Genomic DNA, 20,673 nt, shown 5'->3' with positions numbered 1-20,673 from the left:
ATGCACATGCAGATGTCCCCTAAGCAGAGAATGTACTCTGACTTTGGTACTGATGCTGTCGGTTATCTGAGGGCATCTTGTTCTTTTAGATCACTGATCTGAAGCTGGTACATCACATCGTTATGTTTCCTGTGTTGCATAGAGCAGATTTCCACTTAATGCATTTTTCTTCCTTTTCACACCCTTAATATTCTACCCAGCTATTCAGACAGTGAGATAACTATTTGTTATCTTTGCATCTTATATTCATCCTAGCAAGAACCCTGATAGTGGATTAGACCACCTGGCCCCAGCCTGGTGCCCTCCAGATGTTTTGGGAGTTGAAATCCAAAACTAGAGGGCACAGGTTGGGGAAGGTTGGATTAGACTAAGTTTATTAATGCCCATTGAATGGAGATTTGAAATCAAGTCTCCCTGCCCCAGCATTCCCTTTAGAAGTAATGGCTATGTTCAGAACAGTTCTTAAGAACAATTGTGGGTAGGGGAGGCAGTGTCTTTGTACATAGCATGGCTAACGGCCTGCAAGTGCCCAGCTAACTTTGGAGAAGCTAGCGGTCTTCTGCTAGGATTTACATAGGCTGTTGGTTGTCATACTGTCAATTACCCTTCTTAATGAATCTTTACCTCTAGCAATAAGCTTAGAGGAGAACTATTTATATTTTCAATCTCATTGGCACTGATGGTGGGAAAGATCCTAAAGTGGGGACAAAACAAATACCTATAAAAGTTAACTTGCCCCTTGTTAAAAGCAACGAATAACATTCCCTTATGTTGCATTTTGAGCTACTACTTGTAACTACAGAAGAAGTAAAGAGCTCAAGAATAACAGCAATTGTAAGTGGAACTAAGAAGGCATGGAGTAGTGGTTCTACCGTTGCATCCCAAGCTCCAGGGGGTGGGCTGTAGCTGATGGATCCAGATCGGGCTTGTCTCAGGATAACAGCTACCTTGCCACCCTGTTTCAGGGCCTTACACCAGCTACTGCTGGTGGGTACATCAGCCAGTGACAGTTTTTTGCCTGCCAAACATTTAATAGGCAGTGCAGGAGAGTTTCCACGGTGGCACACCTCACCCCTGCTGGTGGAGAAGTACCTCTGCCATGGCCTAATCCCTTCCAGCAAGTGACATCAGGTTGTTAGAATTGCATCGCCATCCTGGCAACTGATACCAGTCTATTACCGGATGTGGATAGGAGACATTAAGGACCCACGCAGCTTATTTTTAATAAACAATCTGAGCAGCCTATTTTTAATTATTTTTTGCAAGAGGTATTAGTCATCCATTTTTATACACAAAACTAGGCACAGTACAACTTTCACTAGACTTCTCCGTATCTGCTAGGAAAAACATCAGAAAACTTAAATGCAGGTAACAGATACAAGGCCTCCAAGAAAAAAAAGGCACGATTTAAGAACTAGTAATACAAGCAATCACAGGTTTTTCAGACAAAAAAAATGTATACTTGAGCAAGAGGAGAGGGCCTGTTCATCTAGTTCATGCAGGTTTTTTTTACTCAAGACGGTGGATATAGCTGCATATTTTGCCAACAGGAAATTTAAGCTTCAGGACCAAGACAATTTTCCCTGCTATATTTCCTTTATTAGACCACCACATATGAAAAACCGCAGCACACAGAATAGCTTGCACATGCTATGTACAGCCATAGGCAACACACAAACATATATACACACACACGCATACACAATACAACTACCTTTAAGCCTCAAGTCTGCATCAGTTTGTTTTGTAACTAGGCATTGAGGGCATTTATCCCACAGAGCAATTACGAATTAGTGTTTAATGACTCTATTGCCTTCTGAATCCTCTGTGAATAGCAAGTCATAACATGACTTCTGACTAATGTCTGCTAGAATAGACAAGCTCATGCCTGGAGCTATGTGGAGCCCTCTTGCTGCAGAAAAACAAGCCCCAAAGCAGTCCTTATAGGAAGGGCTCGATATTGTGCTGCTTTTGTCCTGAAGAGGTTTCTTTTGCAAAGACAGTTTGCCTTGTCCATTAAAAAAACGGTTAGAAATTACTTTGTGACCCTCAGAGTCCTGAGTGAACAGGAGACTTGCTGCATCTATGTGGCTGGTCTCATGCCCTTTATCAGAAATAGAAATGGCATCATTGGTTTTCAGACAGAGCCCAGATACAGTGTTATTGAAACTCTTCAAAGTCTTCATTTTTGTTATACTTTTCTCCAGCTGAGGATTTATATTCTCAGAGTCGGAGGAATCACTACAGGAGGATGGGCACCTGTATCTTTTCTGAGCCTTGGTTCGTCTATTTGAAACTACCTGCAGGTTTTGACTACTCTGAGGAAACAAGGTTGTGCATGGTTCTCTCTTCCAACTACCATTTTTCTCTCTCAAAGGTGAATCGTAAACAGCTGCATGATCAAGAACCTCCTTCTCAAGAACCTCCTTCTCTTCTAGGTGCTGAATGAAGTCTAAGGAGAGAGGGTTTCTTCGCTCTGCAATAGAGACTTTTCCCTTGGTAGATGGGAAGATACAGCTGTTACTTTGGACTTGAGTCAGGGCAGAACTCCCAGGGGAAACGCATAAGCCTTGTGGTTTCTCAACCATTTGTTGGCCACGCTCTTCCAGGTCGAGTGGCTGAAGTGGAGAAGAAGCTGGCAATGGGGCTTTCTCCCCGCTAGACAATTCATGGTTTTTCAGGTTGGAGGCACTGTTTGATGCAACTGCCAACAGCCTTTTATTTGTGTTGGTGTTCCTCTCCTCTGTAAGAACAAGTTGAATCTAAATTGAGCCACACAGGTCAAATACTTTTTGTGAACCACCCAGAGCGCTTCGGCTGTAGGGCAGTATAGAAATATAGCAAATGACTGAATGAAATACACAGCCTTTAATATATAGCCTAGAATGGCAAGTACAAAACAGTCTACTCCCTACTTTAAAGACCAAATGTGGTCAACTCTGAGAGGTAGAACAGCCCAATCAAAAACATCTTGTGTAAGCCCAAAGTACCAACTAATAGGGGAGGGTGTCTGCTGCAACTTGCATGCCTTACTGCTCTGCCCTTGCCCCTGGCAAGGCAGTCAGGATTCCAGTGGGAGTTCGACCTTGTCCCTGGAATAGGCGAGCACACTCACAGTCAGTATAGAGACGAATTACCCACCCCCAGAGGAGGCTACATGGTACCTCCAGTGACTCATGCAGAAGCCTCGAACATCAACTTTGCTGAGTATATCTTATACTAAAATGGGAAAGGCGAGCCCATTTTAATTCAGAAAAAAAGTAGTGTGCCTTAGCTAACAAAGGTTTAGGAAGCACTTACTGTAATAGATGCAAGAACCATTCTGGCTCATTGAAGAAAGTAATGACAGAAGTGCTGACGCAGGGCTCTCCCCCTTACCCACCGCTACACTTCATGGCAAATTAATATGCAAAGCAACACCTTGAGAGTCGGCCACCAGAGACCAAACACTTTCCTGCAAGATCTCACCAGTGCCCACTTCTTGCCCTTCCATGGTGGTGAACAAGCAACAAACAGCTGCTCCTCTCTCCCTAAGAAAAGTGACTTGAAAGCAAAGTAAAGTCACGTCATGCTGCTTTCCTCAGTTACCTTTTTCCAGCTGCTCATTTTGAGATAATTCAGAATTGGCTATGAAGAGGGAGTGTAGCGACAGTGATACAGTGGAGAAGCAAAGCTTTTTGAATGACATTGTGTGTTTTTGCATAGTGTATTCACAATGAAAGGTGCAATGCAAGCGTGAAATAAATCCTCTTATACAAAACTCTGCAAATGTGTACATTATTAAAGCCCAATACTTTCCTCTTAGTAACTTTCTGCCTTTGGGGGAGAATATACAGCTACTGCACCTGAACATTTAGCTTTCTTCTCCTTGAACACTAGCTTTTGTGTGTGTAACGCTAAAAATGCTTAAGTCAGGGATGGGTCCCGAGGCTGTGTGCAATGCCAGGTTGGGGGCTATGCACTCTTCTCCCCACCCACCCAAATCTAAGTGCTCAGTAATGGAGAGGTTTAAACCTCGCCTGCCTGCTGAAATCAAGGGCTAGGGTCACTGGGACAGGAGTATGTTAAAGCTTATTCCCCCCAATCCCAATCAAGATCACTGTCCTGCTGCTGCTAATAGCAGTGCTGGAATGGGTCTTTTCCCCACTGCCCAGTTTATGGCTGGGCTGCGGGGAAGAGCAGGCGCGGCTCCCTAGGACTGCATGGAAAGCAGTTGAAGGTCTGAGCAGAACATAAATGAATACAAGAGAACCAGCCCTTCTACAGTGTTGGTTATAACAGAGATGGTTATAACAGAGTACATTTAGGGCGCAGTCCATAGGATTGCTCTCAAAAGGAATCAAGTAGTAATTAAGAATGCAATCAGCCAATTTCAAGGTTGTACACATATTCAAAAAGAGTAATGCGGATTTGGACCTGCATGTTTACTAGAACAATCCATCTGCCAGGACTGCATGCACAGAGTCCTAATCAGATAGTGATAGAGGCAATCAGCCATTCAGGAAAAGAAGCAGGGGGCTGGATTTGGTCCCCATGTGTCTGACCCAGTTTACATACATGCAGCTTGGATGCCAGGCATGCATGCAATTCAATCAGGCCAGAAACATTCCTCTCCACATAGTTCCGTCTTAGTGCATTTAGGTGCTGTTCTGAGCTTAACATTTTCATGAATCCTCCCAGGCAACCACAGGAGTAAAAACCACACCGTGCAAAGGATTTATAAAGAAAATTGTAGATTTAGGAGAAGTGGGATCCAACATTACTTGCCATAAAACCATAGAAGACAATAGTTCAACTGAACACCCAGTTCTCTGCCTCTGACAAACCCAACATTTAGTACTGATAAATGGAGTCAATTTGATCTATTTTCAATTATCTGGATCCAACTGTAACAAGACAATTCTAGAAAGAAACTGGAGGTCTGTCAAGCCTCACGGCTACTCTTCAGAATCCCAAGTTCCAATTACCTTGCCCCCGCTCCCATGACAGACAGCAGGTGGTTGCCTTCCAGAGGGGAAAAAAACATACCTGTTTGTTGAACGCTGAAGAAAGTAGAAATGGTGGTTTGTTTAGTGAATGGAAGAGGCACTTTTGTTGACGCAGAATAAGGAGAGAGTTGGTTCGCTACTCTTAACACTGGCTTACCTATTAGGTTCTGGGTGGGAATGAAATACTGGGTTAGAATTCATCTCCCCATCACCGTGCACTGACATCATCCATATGCCAAATGATCCCAAATCATATGGCTTAGAACTGATTAGCTTCTGTAAATCACCTTAAATCCATGAGAAGAAAAGGATTCACAAGTGGGACCTCACTTAGCAGGAGTGCTCTTGTTCAGGGTTTGAGCCAGCCAGTCAGGGCCTCCGTCAGGAAACTCCTTTCCCCAAACTGATACTCAATATTCCATAGGTACTGGACACATTCTGTCCTCATTAGGCTGTTTGATGGCATGGTGGGGAGTTGTCTTTTTTTTTTTTTTTTGCACCCTTGGGTTTTATTTTTTTAAAGACTTTTGCGTACTTCTCCAAACTTTGAGGCTCCCCTGAGCACGCCAATATCTCCTCCTCGTTTCCCAGTGGCCTTGTTTTTTTATTTTATTTATATCCCACCCTCCCTTGCAAGGAGCCCTGGGCAGCTAACAATACAAATGATGAAAATATTTATTTGATTTGTAGCCCACCATTCTACCAAGAAAACGGCATTCAAGGCCACCATACAATGCAAAAAAGTCTCTAAAATGCCTGGGAGAAAAGAAAGGTATTCACCTGGCCCTGAAAATATAACAATGTAAGCACCAGGCAAGCCTTCTGAGAAAGGGCATTCCATAAACAGGGAGCCACCACTGAGATGACTCTCTCTCTTATGGCCACCTGCCTAAGGTTCCTTCGGTGGGGCCACCCAGAGAAGGGCCTCTGAAGATGACCTAAGGGTCTCAGCAAGTATGTACAGGAGGAGACATTCCATTAAATACTCTGGTACCAAGCTGTTTAGAGCTGTAAAGGTCACACCACTTTGAATTGGGCTCAGAATATCTTTGGGAAGGACCCACAGCTCAGTGGTAGAGTGCATGCTTCACATGGAGAGGGCTTTAAGTTCAATCCTGGCATTTCCAGTACAAAAGGGATCAGCAGATGCTGTCCAAAACATCTCTTCCAGAAACCCTGGAATGCCACCACTGGTACATCCAGAGTAGCTCCTGTCAACTGGGCTCGATGTACAAATAGCCTAACCTAGTATAAGGCTTCTTCAAATCATGGATGTCGAGGGGGCCATGTAGACTGTTTAGTCCAATCTCCTGCTCGCTACAGGAAAGCTACAGGTAGAACATATTCAACAGACAGCAAGGGAGATCCCACCTGCCCTCTAGGTAATCGGCAGTATTGTGGAAATCAGTGCAAAAGCTTGTCTAATGTGAGGGGGTCTTCTGCACCTGCTTCTCAAACACAGCTCAGGATTCCCCACATTTGTCATGAGCACAGATGAAGAAACAGCACCTGCTCTTCCTGAGGGGTACTACATAACCTGCATGCCTCAGGGACCTGGAATGAGCATCTTCTCACGCTTCCACGGAGAAGCAAACGTATGTCCCCTCTGCCACACGCTCAACACTCTTAAGTAATCCAATGTGAACGTTAAAAGGCCCAGGTAAAAAATCGTGTATTTTAGGCTTGCAACAGACAGTACATATATGTAAATTTCTCTATCTTCTTCACATAGTGCACAGTTAAACTACGGAATTCACTTCCACAAGATAATGATGGCCACCAATTTGGAAGGCTTTAAAAGGGGATTGGACAAATTCATGGAGGAGAAGGCTATCAGTGGCTGCTAGTCCTGATGGTTATATGCTACCTCCAGTATGCCTATGTGCATCAGTTGCTGGGGAACATGGGCAGGAGGGTGCTGTTGCATTCATATCCTGCTTGTGGGTTCCCTGTGGAAGGCTGGTTGGCCACTGTGTGAACAGAGTGCTGGACTAGATTGATCCTTGGTCTGAACCAGCACAGGTCTTTATGCTCTTATCTACAGGACTGGAAACATCCACAGTTACCAGGCTGCTGGGACACCTGCACATTTTGGGTGGGCACCTAAGAATTACATCATTTGCTCAGCCCTATGCAGACCTGGCACATAAAAATGTGGCATTTTTAAAAACACAAAAAATGTGGAGTTTTTAAAAGCAATCCCAGTCTTTTAAAAACAGTGCATCCAGGTTTGTTGATCCATTACCTGTAACTTGCTCTTTTTGAGTGCTGAAGTATCCAACCAGACATCACAAGACTCAGGCTGCTTCTCAGCAGGGCTTCTCCTCCTCCTCGGCTTCATCAGAAATTTGCCTTCGGCGTTCAGGCGGCCTGTGACTTTCTGCGGCCTAAAACAGAAGGAGAGAGGCTGCATAGCAAGTTCCTAGTCCTCACGATGGCAAAAAAAAAAAAAAAAAAAAGCTGAAAAGTTTTGACGGTACTCAATACCCTAAGAGCTTAGGGACTACAGTGGGCAAATAAACGCCTACACATTCCACTACCCTGGGGGGGTCTGCATCCATTTGCCACTCGCTCCAAATCCATTGGATGCTTTGGGCCGGAGCACGAAAGGGGAGCCTCCAACTTAATGGCTCAATTCGGCCCGCCAGGTAACCAGCCCACAGCAGCCCCGCACGAGCCCCTTTCCGAAAGCTCCACCCACCCGGAGAGAGGGGCCTCGAGGGCCGCCCCTCTCCTTGCGGCTCCGCTTCCCAGGCGCAGGGCGAAAGTCCCTGCAACCTCCCGGCGCTGCCTCCCCCGCCCCGCAGCGGGGAGCCAGCCAAGCCGGCGCCTGACGCAGCCCGCTCCGAGGGCGCCGCGGGGAAAGGCGAGGGCCCACAAGCCCCGCCTTCGGGCTGCCGCCCGCGCTCCCGCGGCAGGGGCGGCGGGGCTTTCCACGCCCACCTCGGCTAGCCTGGCAAGCGCGCGCCACGGCGCGACGGGGGAGCCCTGGGCCAGGGGTTCTCCGCGAACGGACGTTCCCGCCGCCCCCGAGGGGGCCCCGCTGAGCCCGCGCGCCGGCCCGCTCCCCGCTCGGCGCGGGACTCCCGGGCTTCGACCTTCCCGCCTCTCGGGCCCGCCCCTGCGCCCGCCCGCCTGCAGCTGCGCCCGGGCGCTTGTTCTGCGGCGCCTCGGCGGCTCCCGAGGCAGGAGGGGGCAGAAGCGGGGGGCGGGAACGCGCCTCTCCCGCGCTCTGCCGCAGAGCTCCCGCTCGGCCTCTCCGGGCGCGGCCCCGGGCGCGGCCGGACAGCAATACGCCCTGCGGCTCCCGGCGTGCTGGGAGCCGCGGGGCGTCTTTCTGGCTGGGCCGGGCGGAGCATTGGGTTTGTTCGCTCCCGACGCTTCGTGACTTCGCGGACCAGCCCGCGCCAGAGCTCCCTGCCGGCCGTCGCCGCCCCAGCGCCCGCAAGGCCGAGTCCGTCGCCTCCAGAATATCATCCATCTTGCCCTTGGTTGGCCCCTCTGCTTCCATTTCTTCCCCTTCCATATGCCAGGAAGTGATGGGGCCAGATGCCATGGTCTTAGTTTTTTCAATGTTGAGTTTCAAACCAGCTTTTGCACTCTCCTCTTTCACCCTCAACAAGAGGCTCTTGAGATCCTCTTCGCTTTCTGCCATTAGGGTGGTATCGTCTGCGTATCTGCGGTTGTTGATAATTCTCCAGGCAATCTTAATTCCGACCTCTGATTCATCCAGCCCGGCGTTTCTCATGATGTACTCTGCATATAAGTTAAATAAGCAGGGCGACAATATGCAGCTTTGTCGTACTCCTTTCCCAGTTTTGAACCAAGAACTTGCCACAATTTGTTATGATTCACACAGTCAAAGGCTTTAGAACAGTCAATAAAACAAATAGATGTTTTTCTGAAACTCCCTGGCTTTCTCCATTATCCAGCGGATATTGGCAATTTGGTCTCTAGTTCCTCTGCCTTTTCGAAACCCAGCTTGTACATCTGGCAATTCTTGTTCCATGAATTGCTGGAGTCTACCTTGCAAGATCTTGAGCATTACCTTACTGGCATGTGAAATAAGTGCAACAGTTTGAACATTCTTTCGTGTTTCCCTTTTTTGGTATGGGGATATAAGGTGATCTTTTCCAATCTGTTGACCATTCTTGTGTTTTCCAAATTTGCTGGCATATGGCATGCATCACCTTAACAGCATCATCTTGCAAGATTTTAAACAGTTCAGCTGGGATACCGTCATCTCCCGCTGCCTTGTTCTTAGCAATGCTTAAGGCCCATTCAACCTCACTCTTCAGGATGTCTGGCTCTAGCTCACTGACCACACCGTCAAATCTATCCCCGATATTATTATCCTTCCTATACAGGTCTTCCGTATATTCTTGCCACCTTTTCTTGATCTCTTCTGCTCCTGTTAGGTCCTTGCCATTTTTGTTTTTGGTCACACCCATTTTTGCCTGGAATTTACCTCCGATGTTTCTAATTTTCTGGAAGAGGTCTCTTGTCCTTTCTATTCTATTATCTTCTTCCGTTTCCGTGCATTGCTTGTTTAAAAATAATTCCTTATCTCTTCTGGCTAACCTCTGGAATTTTGCATTTAATTGGGCAGATCTCCCCCTATCACAGTTGCCTTTTGCTTTCCTTCTTTCTTGGGCTGCTTCCAGTGTCTCAGCAGACAGCCATCTTGCCTTCTTGGTTTTCTTTTTCTTTGGGACGTTTTTTGTTGCCCCCTCCTGAACAATGTTGCGAACTTCTGTCCATAGTTCTTCCAGGACCCTATCTACTAAATCTAGTCCCTTAAATCTATTCTTCACCTCCACTGCATATTCCTGAGGAATATTAGTGAGCTCATATCTAACTGATCTGTGGGTCTTCCCTATTCTCTTTAGTCTGATTCTAAATTGTGCAAAAAGAAGTTCATGATCTGAACTACAATCAGCTCCAGGTCTTGTTTTTACTGACTGCATAGATGTCCGCCACCTTTGGCTACAAAGGATATAGTCAATCTGATTTTGGTGTCGACCGTCTGGTGAAGTCCATGTATAAAGTCGTCTCTTAGGTTGTTGGAAGAGAGTTGTCTTCTGTTATGCACATTATGCACTTGGCAAAATTCTATCAGCCTATGTCCCGCTTCATTTTGTTCTCCCAGACCATGCTTGCCTGTAATTTCAGGTGTCGTTTGACTACCCACCTTAGCATTCCAGTCTCCTGTAATGAAAGTAACATCTCTTTTTGGCGTACTATCCAGTAGGTGCTGCAGAGCCTCATAGAACTGATCTACTTCTGCTTCTTCAGCATATGTGGTTGGGGCGTATATTTGGATCACTGTGGTGTTAAATGGCTTACCCTGAATTCGAATTGAGATCATTCTATCGTTTTTTGGATTGTATCCAAGCACTGCTTTAGCCACTTTATTATTAATTATGAAGGCTACTCCGTTTCTTCTGTGGTCCTCTTGTCCACAGTAGTAGATCTGGTGGCCATCTGATGTGAAGTGGCCCATTCCAGTCCATTTCAGTTCACTGACACCCAAAATGTCTATATTTAATCTTGACATCTCCCCAATAACCACATCCAATTTGCCCTGGCTCATAGATCTTACATTCCAGGTTCCTATGGTGTGTTGATCTTTAGCACATCGGATTCGTCATTCACCACCAGCACCGTCGGCCGCTAGCCATCCTGTCGGCTTTGAGCTAGCTGCGTCATCACATCTGGGGCTAGCTGAACTTATCCTCTGTCCCTCCCCAGTAGCATTTTGACCATCTTCTGACCTGGGAGTCCCATCTTCCGATGGTATACCGACATATCTCTGGTTGTACTGATCCATTTAGTTTTCACGGCAAGAATACTGGGGTGGGTTGCCGTTTCCTTCCCCAGGGATCGTATTTAGTCTGACCTCTCTGCCATGACCTTCCCGTCTTGGGTGTCTCTTCATGGTTTAGCTCATGGCGTCATTGAGGTGCTCAAGCTCCAGCACCATGACAAGGTAACGATCTACTTTGCTGGAGATGCTGGGAATTACAGGAGTTATTTCTGGCTGGGACATGCAAGGAGTTGCAGGCATAGTTGGCTGGGGCATGCTGGGAATTGCAGGATGTATTTCTGGCTGGGGCGTATGGGGAGTTGTGGGCATAGTTGGCTGGGGCATGCTGGGAGCTGCAGGACTTATTTCTGGCTGGGGCCTGTGGGGAGTTGTGGGCAGAGTTGGCTGGGGCATGCTGGGAGCTGCAGGACATAGTTCTGGCTGGGGCGTGCAGGGAGTTGCGGGCAGAGTTGGCTGGGGCATGCTGGGAGCTGCAGGACGTATTTCTGGCTGGGGCGTGCGGGGAGTTGCGGGCATAGTTGGCTGGGGCATGCTGGGAGCTGCAGGACATATTTCTGGCTGGGGCATGCTGGGAGCTGCAGGACATATTTCTGGCTGGGGCGTGCAGGGAGTTGCGGGCATAGTTGGCTGGGGCATGCTGGGAGCTGCAGGACGTATTTCTGGCTGGGGCGTGCGGGGAGTTGTGCGCAGAGTTGGCTGGGGCATGCTGGGAGCTGCAGGACGTATTTCTGGCTGGGGCGTGTGGGGAGTTGCAGGCAGAGTTGGTTGGGGCATGCTGGGAATTGCAGGACGTATTTCTGGCTGGGGCGTGCAGGGATTTGCGGGCAGAGTTGGCTGGGGCATGCTGGGAATTGCAGGATGTATTTCTGTCTGGGGCGTGCGGGAAATTGCAGGCAGAGTTGGCTGGGGCATGCTGGAAATTGCAGGACGTATTTCTGGCTGGGGCGTGCGGGGATTTGCGGGCATAGTTGGCTGGGGCATGCTGGGCATTGCAGGACGTATTTCTGGCTGGGGCGTGCAGGAAGTTGTGGGCAGAGTTGGCTGGGGCATGCTGGGAATTGCAGGACGTATTTCTGGCTGGGGCGTGCGGGGATTTGCAGACAGAGTTGGCTGGGGCATGCTGGGCATTGCAGGACTTATTTCTGGGTGGGGTGTGCGGGGAGTTGCGGGCATAGTTGGCTGGGGCATGCTTGGAGCTGTAGGATGTATTTCTGTCTAAATGTGCTTAGGATTACATCCTAAGGGTGTATACGAGCCTTCCCTAACCTGGCGCCCTCTAGATGTGTTGGACTATGACTCCCGGCATGTCCTCATGCTGGCTGGGGTATGCTGGGAGTTGCAGTCCAACACATCTGGAGGGCACCAGGTTGGGGAAGGCTGGTGTATAGGATTGTCCACCTAAGCACGTGTTATTGTGTGACGGGCCAAAACAAACATGACTTTAAATCTGTATCTAGCAGCTATGTCAAGTGTCTGTCCCCTCCATTTTTACTGTAGAGTAGGCCAATCAGGAGTGGGCCCAATCAGGATTGGGATCCTAGCATGGTGGAGTAGGGGGGCTTTTCAGATCCAGATTGAGCTGCCTTGTGCCTACTCTACGGTGGGAGGGGAGGGGAGAGAGAGAGCGATGCTAGTTATGTAAATAATGAAAATAACATTTAAGGTAATGTGTGTTTTGGCACAAAGCTGACTGCACGCATGCCCCCCCCCCCCGCCTGTCAGGTTGCCTGCCCCAACTCCCACTCTTCCCATCCTTGTTTATGCCAGAGGTTTTGATTGCTCACCCACACCGCCCCAAAATGGCATACAGAATTATTAAGCCTTGTAATTTCATCTCCCGACTGGGCTCATTGTAATTCACTTTCAGAGGTGTTCCCCATGCCCTGCTGTGCCTTCTTTATCACTGCCTCATCTGTCACTTGCCTTAATTACATGCAAGACAGTGGTTCTGGTTTGGTTTTACTGTCTTTGTTGTAGATTTTCTTTCCTGTATATTACAGGTATAGGGTTTAGGGTGCAATCCTATGCATGTTTAGGCAGAAATCAGTTTTTTTTCTGGCTAAACATGCATAGCATCCCACCCTTAATTTTGTTTTTTACTGCCTGCATTTGTTACATTATGTTTTATTTCGGAATAATTGTTAAGTGATTAATTTTTTAATTACAAATAAAAAGTTTTTAAAAATAATAACACCTGAGACTCGCTCTTTTCTCAGATGTTCTAATATAACCCGTGCTTAAGGCTGCAATCCTATACCTTCTTTCCTGGGAGTAAGTCCCACTGAACTCAGTGGGACTTACTTCTGAGTAGGTATGCATAGGATTGAACTGCAAGAAGCACTTTTTTAGGCCCAGCCTGAAAAGCGGCAAAGGGGAGTATAACAGTGCATTTGTGCTGCACTTTTACAGTGCAGTTGTCATGCATATTTACTCAGAAGTCAGCACCAATGGGGCTTACTCCCAGGAAAGTACACATAGGATTGCTACAGACTTAATGGGACTTCTGAGTAAGCATACATATGATTGCGCTGCCTGTCTCCAGATGCCTGTGACTCTAGCTGCAGTCCTATACACACTTACTTGGGAGGAAAAACCCACTGACCCTAATAGGACTTATTTGTGAGCAGACATAGGATTGTGCTGAAAAACTAGATGGGGGCCAAAATCTGTAGAGCAGAGATGGGCAATCCCAGTGGAGGCTGGTGGCTCCAATGTCAGTGGAGTGGAGAATCCACTCCAGGTTTCAGTCAGAACTCTAAAGGAGCTCTCCAAGGTGCTTCACTATCCCCCTAACTCCTCTTCGCACCTTGGAGAGCTCCTTTGGAGTTCTGACTGAAACCTGGAGTGGATTCACCACTCCACTGACATCGGAACCATCAGCCTCCACTGGGCATCTCAATAGGCCTCCATGAGTGATCCGTTAGTTCTCTGGCAGGAGCAATTTGTCCCTCCTGCAGCAGCCTCCTTGGAGAGGAGAAAGGGAGAAAATGGCGGGGGGGGGAGGGAAGGGGTGGCTATGGCCCAACCCACCATTGGCTTTTCCCCCCACCGGCCCCGACAGATTACCCCCCCTCCCAAGAGTGATGGAGTAGTGGTACATTTTGAAATGCATTTCATTTATTACATTTATATTCTGCCTAATAGCCAAAGCTGTCTGTACGGTTCACAGCATAGTAAAACACAATACAAAACCTTTTACATTCAGAAATTTAAAATAATTTTACAACAAGTTAAAAACAATCAGTAAAACTACCAGGACTTGATAACAAATTAAAAACACCCCATCATTAGCTGCCAAATGCCTGGGAATAGAGGAAACACTTTCCCTGGTGCTGAAAAAAATGACAAAGTTGGCACCAGGCAGACCTCACCGGGGAGAGTGTTTCATAATTGGGGGGCCACCACCGGAAAGGCCTTGTCCCTTGTTGCCACCCTCTGAATCTCCCTCGGAGGAGGCACTCAGAGGTGGGCCTCAGATGTGGACCATAGTGTATAGGTAGGTTCACCATAACAATTCCCATCGCCACGCCCTCAAGGAGAATCCAAAAATTCAAGCAGCTGTGTTGATCCACATCAGCAAACCAATTCTACCAGTTTTCATTTCCACCAGGGGCAGGCAGTTGATAAACCTAATGGGTCTTGATTCCCCAGTCGAGACTGGTCCTGTGCATTATATCTGTCAGTTCTGACCAGCCAACCGCAGCTGGCAGTGATAACTTACTAGGTGATTACAGGGTTGTAAACCTGTCTAAGGCTGAGAGAGGAGAAAGGAGGCTGAAGCAGGAAACTTTACCAGTTCATTCAAATCCAAGGTGATGTGGCAAAGAGAAGTCCGTTTTCCAGTCCCAAGTCCAAAACACAAGGGAACACGAGCAAGGCTGGGGTTCAGGTTTAGGGTCAAGGTGAGGCTGACAAGATCTGGCGTGTGAAAATGATGTTGTTCTCCAGCAGCCTTGCCCCTGCCTGCTTCCTGCTTTTAACTGCAGCATCCTGAAGCAGCTGCTTGCAATCAGTCCTCTTGCTTCTGGGAGCGTCTCTGCCTTAAACAGACAGATGTTTGCATACGTTGTTCTTTTACACACAGCAGCCTTCGCTCTACTGGGGCCGGAGGCACTTCACCCTCTGAATCCTCTAGGGAGGCTGCAGCCAGGCAAGGAACATCCACAGGAGGTGAGGGGGCTCAGGCTCCTTCTGCGCTGGTCCCTTCCCCTGGGTCTGGAGCCTGCCATTCCTCTTCATCCTCGGAGGACTCTGAGGGAGGCAAGACAACTACAAAGATCGCACACAACAGTGTATCATGTCATCATTCCTGCTAATCAAAAAGTCCTGGTGCTTCTATCCTACGAGCAAGGGTGCAGAACCTCTTTTAGCCTGAGGGCCACATTCCATTTTGGAGAAGCTCTCGGTCGCATTCCAGTGGTGGGAGGGGCCAAAAATACCAGCATATTTTAGCTTCAAGTTCTTACTGCCAGTAGCTAAGCCTAAGATAGGAGGCATTTCAACCTTTTAGAATGGAGAAAAACTGCACAAACTCTGGGAAACCACCAAATGATGGGAGCGGGAGGGTGTGTGGCTATCTGGTGAACCCCATAGGGCCAGATTGGGACAGACGGGTCAGATTTGAGCCCCGGGCCAGAGGTTCTACACGCCTGCTGTGAGTCCTGGTTCCACTATAGCACTGCCCCCCACCCCCTGGAAAAAGGCTCCCTATCTGTGCTGCAGAGAAAAACAGAAAGGCAGCCAATATTTTAAATTTCCTCTAGATTCTGTGTATGTGGCCATAACAAACCTGAACATGTGGTTCATTCTCTTTCTCCATTGCCCACTGACCACCGAGCCAAGGGACAGGTTCTTAAAAAATCTTATTTGTTAGATTATAGAAATTTCCCGAGGCCCAGAAAATTTGTTACCCTCTTGTGGGTATTGATGTGTTCATAACTTGCAGGACAGCGTTATCTGCCAACGCTTTAATGATAAACTGGGCAAAAGCATTAGCTTTTTCTTTCCCTGGAGGCTAACTGATGTAATGGTATTGGTATTTTACTAAAGTTTAACTACTGTACATAATTGTTGTTTTTTGCTGGAAGAACTTGCCATGACCTTTGCCTAAAGCAGACAAACTGGCTTTGAGCTGAGCCACAGAGGCAGCCCGAGCCAGAGAGATTTCTCAATTTGCGCTCCCTGCTTCTGTCAGGATAAAAGGGCTCACTGAGGAGACTTTGCTGCAGGGACCCCCAAATAATGGAGCTGGCACTGCCCAGAATGCAACAGAGCTGAAGAGTGAGCGGACAAATCAGGGATCTGATTCACTAAACACAACTGTTTCAAGGCAAAGCAGGGCAGAGTTCTACATGTGGCTTAGAGGCAAAGTGGGGCAGGAGCTCCCAGACTTCTAGGGCTGGATCCAGGATCTCCAGTGGCTCTTCAGGATTTCAGACAGCAGCTGCTTTTCACAGCCATATTTGGAGATGCCACAGAGTAAACCCAGGACATTCTGCATGCAAAACATGTCCTCTACCGTTGAGCTATGGCCCTTGAACATAAAATGTCAGCAAAACCTCTACACAGGAAGGCGCTTTATGCCAAGTCAGATGCTTGGTCCATTGGCTCAGTATTGCCTACGCGGGGGGGGGGGGGAGTATCTCCAGATGTTTTAGAGTTCAACTCCCAGCATTCCTGACCACTGCCTACGCCAGGTCTACACTGACTGGGAACAACTCGCCAGGGTTTTGGACAGGGGTTCCCCCAGCCCTACCTGGAGATGCCGGGGATCAAACCCGGGACCCTCTGCATGCAAAGCGGGTGCTCTGGCACTGAGCTCTAACCAGAGGCAGCTTTATATTTGGGGCGAATGGGTAGTGACCCTCTGCTTTCCCCCACCCACTTGAGGCAGAGACATCCCCCCACAACCAGGTACATTGGCTCCAGCGCACGGCATGCAGCTGTCGATTACCACGCGTGATCTTTGCCTGCCCCCCTCCAATCATTTCAGTAGAATATTGAGTATCTGCCCCACCAGCCACCACTGGCTACTCCCTTTACCTTTCAGACTCAAAGAATCTGAAAGATCCTTGATCAAAACCCTGCCTTGAATAGTTTAAATGTTCTACAAAAGCTGTTAGCCTACACTATTTGTTGTAGAAAAGGTTGTCACCCTTCTCCACTTATCCTACAAAGGCTTTCAACCTTCTGTACTTGTTCTACAAAGGCTTTTCAACCTGCTCTACTTATTCTGAAAATGTTCTCTAGAGATTTAAGCAAAAGCAGCACAAACAACATTCATCCTTTAAACATTCCAAAACGCAAATCCCATGAAATGAACCTGCAAAAGAATCATTACACTGCAAGGGAAAAACCAGAGGCGAAAATTTCAGGGTCCCTGGTATTAGATACCTGGGCACACTCATTTTAAACAGCCTCAGCTGGCCCAGATGTTGTAGGTGAGCTTCCTTCGAAGACTCAAGCTAGAATGTTCACATTCACTCAAATTTCCTTTAATTCTACAAACGAGAACTAACATAAGCTAAATGCATTTATTAAGGAAAGACAATGTTTGACAAGCACAAACTCTTCACTCATCAAATTAGATAAGACTAATATTCATACATCCTGCACCTATATACCCACCAATCACACCTGTACTTTACCAGCAAAGGGGATCCTTCCTAACAAGCAGAGGGAAACTGCTCACAATACAGGACCTCTGTCGAGGGCCGAGGGCCTGCAATCGGGAGGAGGAAACCCCGCGTCCCATTCTGCTCAGGCTTAAATTCTCTTTGAAACTTGATGACATTCTTCTTAATACATATTCTACAATTTTTAAACCTACTGGTCCACATCACCTTTTGGGCCTCCTTTCTCCCAGAAAGTCTATCCCTTTCCCCTAAGGTTCCCTCCTATCCTGGATGCAGGTTGTTTACTAAGTGAGCCTTGGTTCTTCTTTTCTGCAGTCAACGGCTCCTTTTTACTTCTTTTCCCCAGACAGAGGGATCCCAAACCACAACGTCTACCCTTGTATAACCCTTGTTGTTGTTTATTCGGTCAGTCGCTTCCGACTCTTCATGACTTCATGGACCAGCCCACGCCAGAGCTTCCTGTCGGCCGTCGCCACCCCCAGCTCCCCCAAGGTCGAGCCTGTCACCTCCAGAATATCATCCATCCACCTCGCCCTTGGTTGGCCCCTCTTCCTTTGGCCTTCCACTTTCCCTAGCATCAGCATCTTCTCCAGGGTATCCTGTCTTCTCATTATGTGGCCAAAGTACTTCAGTTTTGCCTTTAATATTCCCTCAAGCGAGCCGTCTGGCTTTATTTCCTGGAGGATGGACTGGTTTGATCTTCTGGCAGTCCAAGGCACTCTCAGAATTTTCCTCCAGCACCACAGTTCAAAAGCATCTATCTTCCTTCGCTCAGCCTTCCTTATGGTCCAGCTCTTGCAGCCATAGGTTACTACGGGGAATACCATTGCTTTAACTATGCGGACCTTTGTTGTCAGTGTGATATCTCTGCTCTTCACTATTTTATCAAGATTTGTCATTGCTCTACTCCCAAGAAGTAAACGTCTTCTGATTTCCTGGCTGCAGTCAGCGTCTGCAGTAATCTTTGCGCCTAGAAAGACAAAGTCTGTCACTGCCTCCATGTTTTCTCCCTCTATTTGCCAGTTATCAATCAAGCTGGTTGCCATAATCTTGGGGGTTTTGAGGTTTAACTGCAACCCAGCTTTTGCACTTTCTTCTTTCACCTTCATCATGAGGTTCCTCAGCTCCTCCTCGCTTTCAGACATCAAAGTGGTATCATCTGCATATCGGAGATTGTTAATGTTTCTTCCAGCGATTTTAACTCCAGCCTTGCTTCATCAAGCCCAGCACATCGCATGATGTGTTCTGCGTACAGGTTGAATAGGTAGGGTGAGAGTATACAGCCCTGCCGTACTCCTTTCCCAATCTTAAACTAGTCCGTTGTTCCATGGTCTGTTCTTACCGTTGCTACTTGGTTGTTATACAGATTCCTCAGGAGGCAGACAAGATGACTTGGTATCCCCATACCACCAAGAACTTGGTATAACCCTTGACCAGTCACCTTATTTCCCTATAAGGGCCCTCATGGCTAAAAGATCAATACAACACGTCTCATCAATATACATGTTGCCTCAGTAGATCTTGCTCTCCTACTTGTCTCATTACACGTTAAAGCGTTACCACCACCACATGCCCAAAAGTGCTATCTTCTTATGCTAAGTGTAAGTTACAAAGCCCAAGAAAATCCTTTCAGAAGGCAATGAACTCAGCTGTCAAGTGAACTGATCAACGATTTGTAAAAACTCTTGATTTTGCTCTCTGTCCATCAGGGCTCCACTGCAGACACTCTTTTCTGACTCATCTCCAGCATGGTAGAAAAGGGAATTGGGAGATCCAGCCTCAGGGTCGTTGTTAGGCACTTACAAGATTTGGGACCTAAGCCCATGGCACACCAATCTGTATAAAATTGGCATATGTTGATTTATATCTATATGTGGAAACACAGAAATAATTTCTAGGATTTATTTAAATTCCACAGGAAGCAATGCCAGCCCCTTAATTTCTCAACAAAATAATCTCAAAATAAAGACTTCAATTAATTTGCACCCTGCCCCTAGATCATCCCAAACAAATGAACTTTTTTTTTAACTGTTTATTTATTATTATTTATTACGTGTCTATACCACCCTGTCTAGAGCTGTCTGGGTGGTTCACAACAATTTTTCTAAGCTTTACTGCCATGCAGGGGGAAATGGGGTGGGGGTGGGGGGACTGCAGCATGTGGGAAGGGGAGAGTTAACCCTTACCTCCCCAGCTGCAATCCCCCTTGAAAATCACCCCCTGCATGGCAATTAAGCTAAGCAAAAAAAAAAGGCACCAATGGACACTCAAGGCCCTGGGGAATAGATCTGGACCCTAAGAAATAGATTCAGGGTCGGGGCCCCATGGAGCCAGGTATAGCAAACCCCCTGGATCGAGTATGTTCAAGGACATCCTGTTGAGACTGTCAGCACTGACCTAACCAGCCAATGGGAAGGAAATTTTTTAAATAGAAATATTTGATGGGAGGGGGGAGAAGCTGCCTCCCACCCTAACTATCGTGAGCTGGCAGATTATCTGCCCCCCATCTGACCCAGGTTTGCTCTGTAAATCCACCAGTATTTAAGATGCCAGAGAGAGAGAGAGAGAGAGAGAGAGAGTTTATCAGAAGGAAGGAAGTTCCAATGCAATATTTATTTATTTATTTATTTATTTATATACCACCCAATAGCCAATGCTGACTGGGCAGTTCACAAAAAATAAAACCACAAAGCGCAGCATAAAATAATATAAATATGAATGCTCAAAACCACAATATAACAGTACAACCAGAATAAAACCTAGCAGCAATGCAGAGAGTTAAAATACAGATTTAAAACACCAAAGCTAAAAGACTAGGAAGCTAAAATGCAAAAATACTGGGAGAATAAAAAGGTCTCCACCTGGTGCCAGAAGGAGTACAACATAGGTGCCAGGCGAACCTCTCTAGGTTCACAGCCGGGGTGTCACAGCAGAAAAGGTCCCAATGTCTGTGACTCAGTATTAAGGCTTTCAAAGTTTGTACAAAAATGTTTCTCTGGAAAGACTTAGCAAGCTTTCCAATTGTGCCTGCTCAGGACACAAGACATGGAATGTTTATTCTTCTGCGCTAAGTTGCTGCAACACAGAACCAGATGTTGAATGCTCCGGATTACATTTTCTGCATGAAATGGATTAATGGATCGACCACCCATAGAGCTTCTGAAGTTAGACACAGCACAGCCATAGCCACCGGCCAGTGAATTTCACTTCACTTTATGAATCA

General features: G+C 47.2%; 2 protein-coding genes across 5 annotated transcripts in view; one reads left to right on the top strand and one right to left on the bottom strand.

The window, feature by feature from the left end:
* MTFR1L (mitochondrial fission regulator 1 like) overlaps positions 1-3,756 on the top strand; it is a 31,877-nt gene extending 28,121 nt beyond the window's left edge. Inside the window, exon 9 of the mRNA XM_084815862.1 lies at positions 2,378-3,756. The gene's annotated coding sequence lies outside the window, so the exon portion shown is untranslated. The remainder of the gene's footprint in view (positions 1-2,377) is intronic.
* Positions 1,204-8,105, bottom strand: AUNIP (aurora kinase A and ninein interacting protein). 4 transcript variants are annotated; one of them, XM_084815843.1, is made up of 4 exons: positions 7,932-8,105; positions 7,234-7,375; positions 5,029-5,155; positions 1,204-2,743 (listed from the first exon to the last, which is right to left on the bottom strand). In XM_084815843.1, exons 2-4 carry the CDS (start codon positions 7,327-7,329, stop codon positions 1,791-1,793), a joined length of 1,176 nt encoding a protein of 391 aa, XP_084671969.1. In that variant the 5' UTR covers positions 7,330-7,375; positions 7,932-8,105; the 3' UTR covers positions 1,204-1,790. The 4 variants fall into 4 exon arrangements, with proteins under 4 accessions (XP_084671969.1, XP_084671967.1, XP_084671968.1 ...); XM_084815841.1 differs by lacking the exon at positions 7,932-8,105 and adding an exon at positions 7,476-7,841; XM_084815842.1 differs by lacking the exon at positions 7,932-8,105 and adding an exon at positions 7,529-7,841.
* Positions 8,106-20,673: the final 12,568 nt, after the last annotated feature.

The sequence above is a fragment of the Heloderma suspectum genome, chromosome 10 (assembly GCF_057233095.1).
Source record: "Heloderma suspectum isolate Gila_16-S chromosome 10, 16-S_ref, whole genome shotgun sequence".
Lineage (NCBI taxonomy): Eukaryota > Metazoa > Chordata > Lepidosauria > Squamata > Helodermatidae > Heloderma > Heloderma suspectum.
Note: the sequence above shows the minus strand (reverse complement) of the source record. Positions and strands in the feature narration are given on the sequence as shown.

What these genes read in the sequence shown, in the direction of transcription:
- AUNIP (XM_084815841.1), bottom strand. Translation starts at nt 7,549, where the DNA reads ATGGATGCAGACCCCCCCAGGGTAGTGGAATGTGTAGGCGTTTATTTG. An exon ending in GTAGTCCCTAAGCTCTTAGG is followed by an intron (nt 7,376 to 7,475) that starts GTATTGAGTACC and finishes CTTCTGTTTTAG; the next exon opens with GCCGCAGAAAGTCACAGGCC. An exon ending in CTTCAGCGTTCAACAAACAG is followed by an intron (nt 2,744 to 5,028) that starts GTATGTTTTTTT and finishes TTGTTCTTACAG; the next exon opens with AGGAGAGGAACACCAACACA.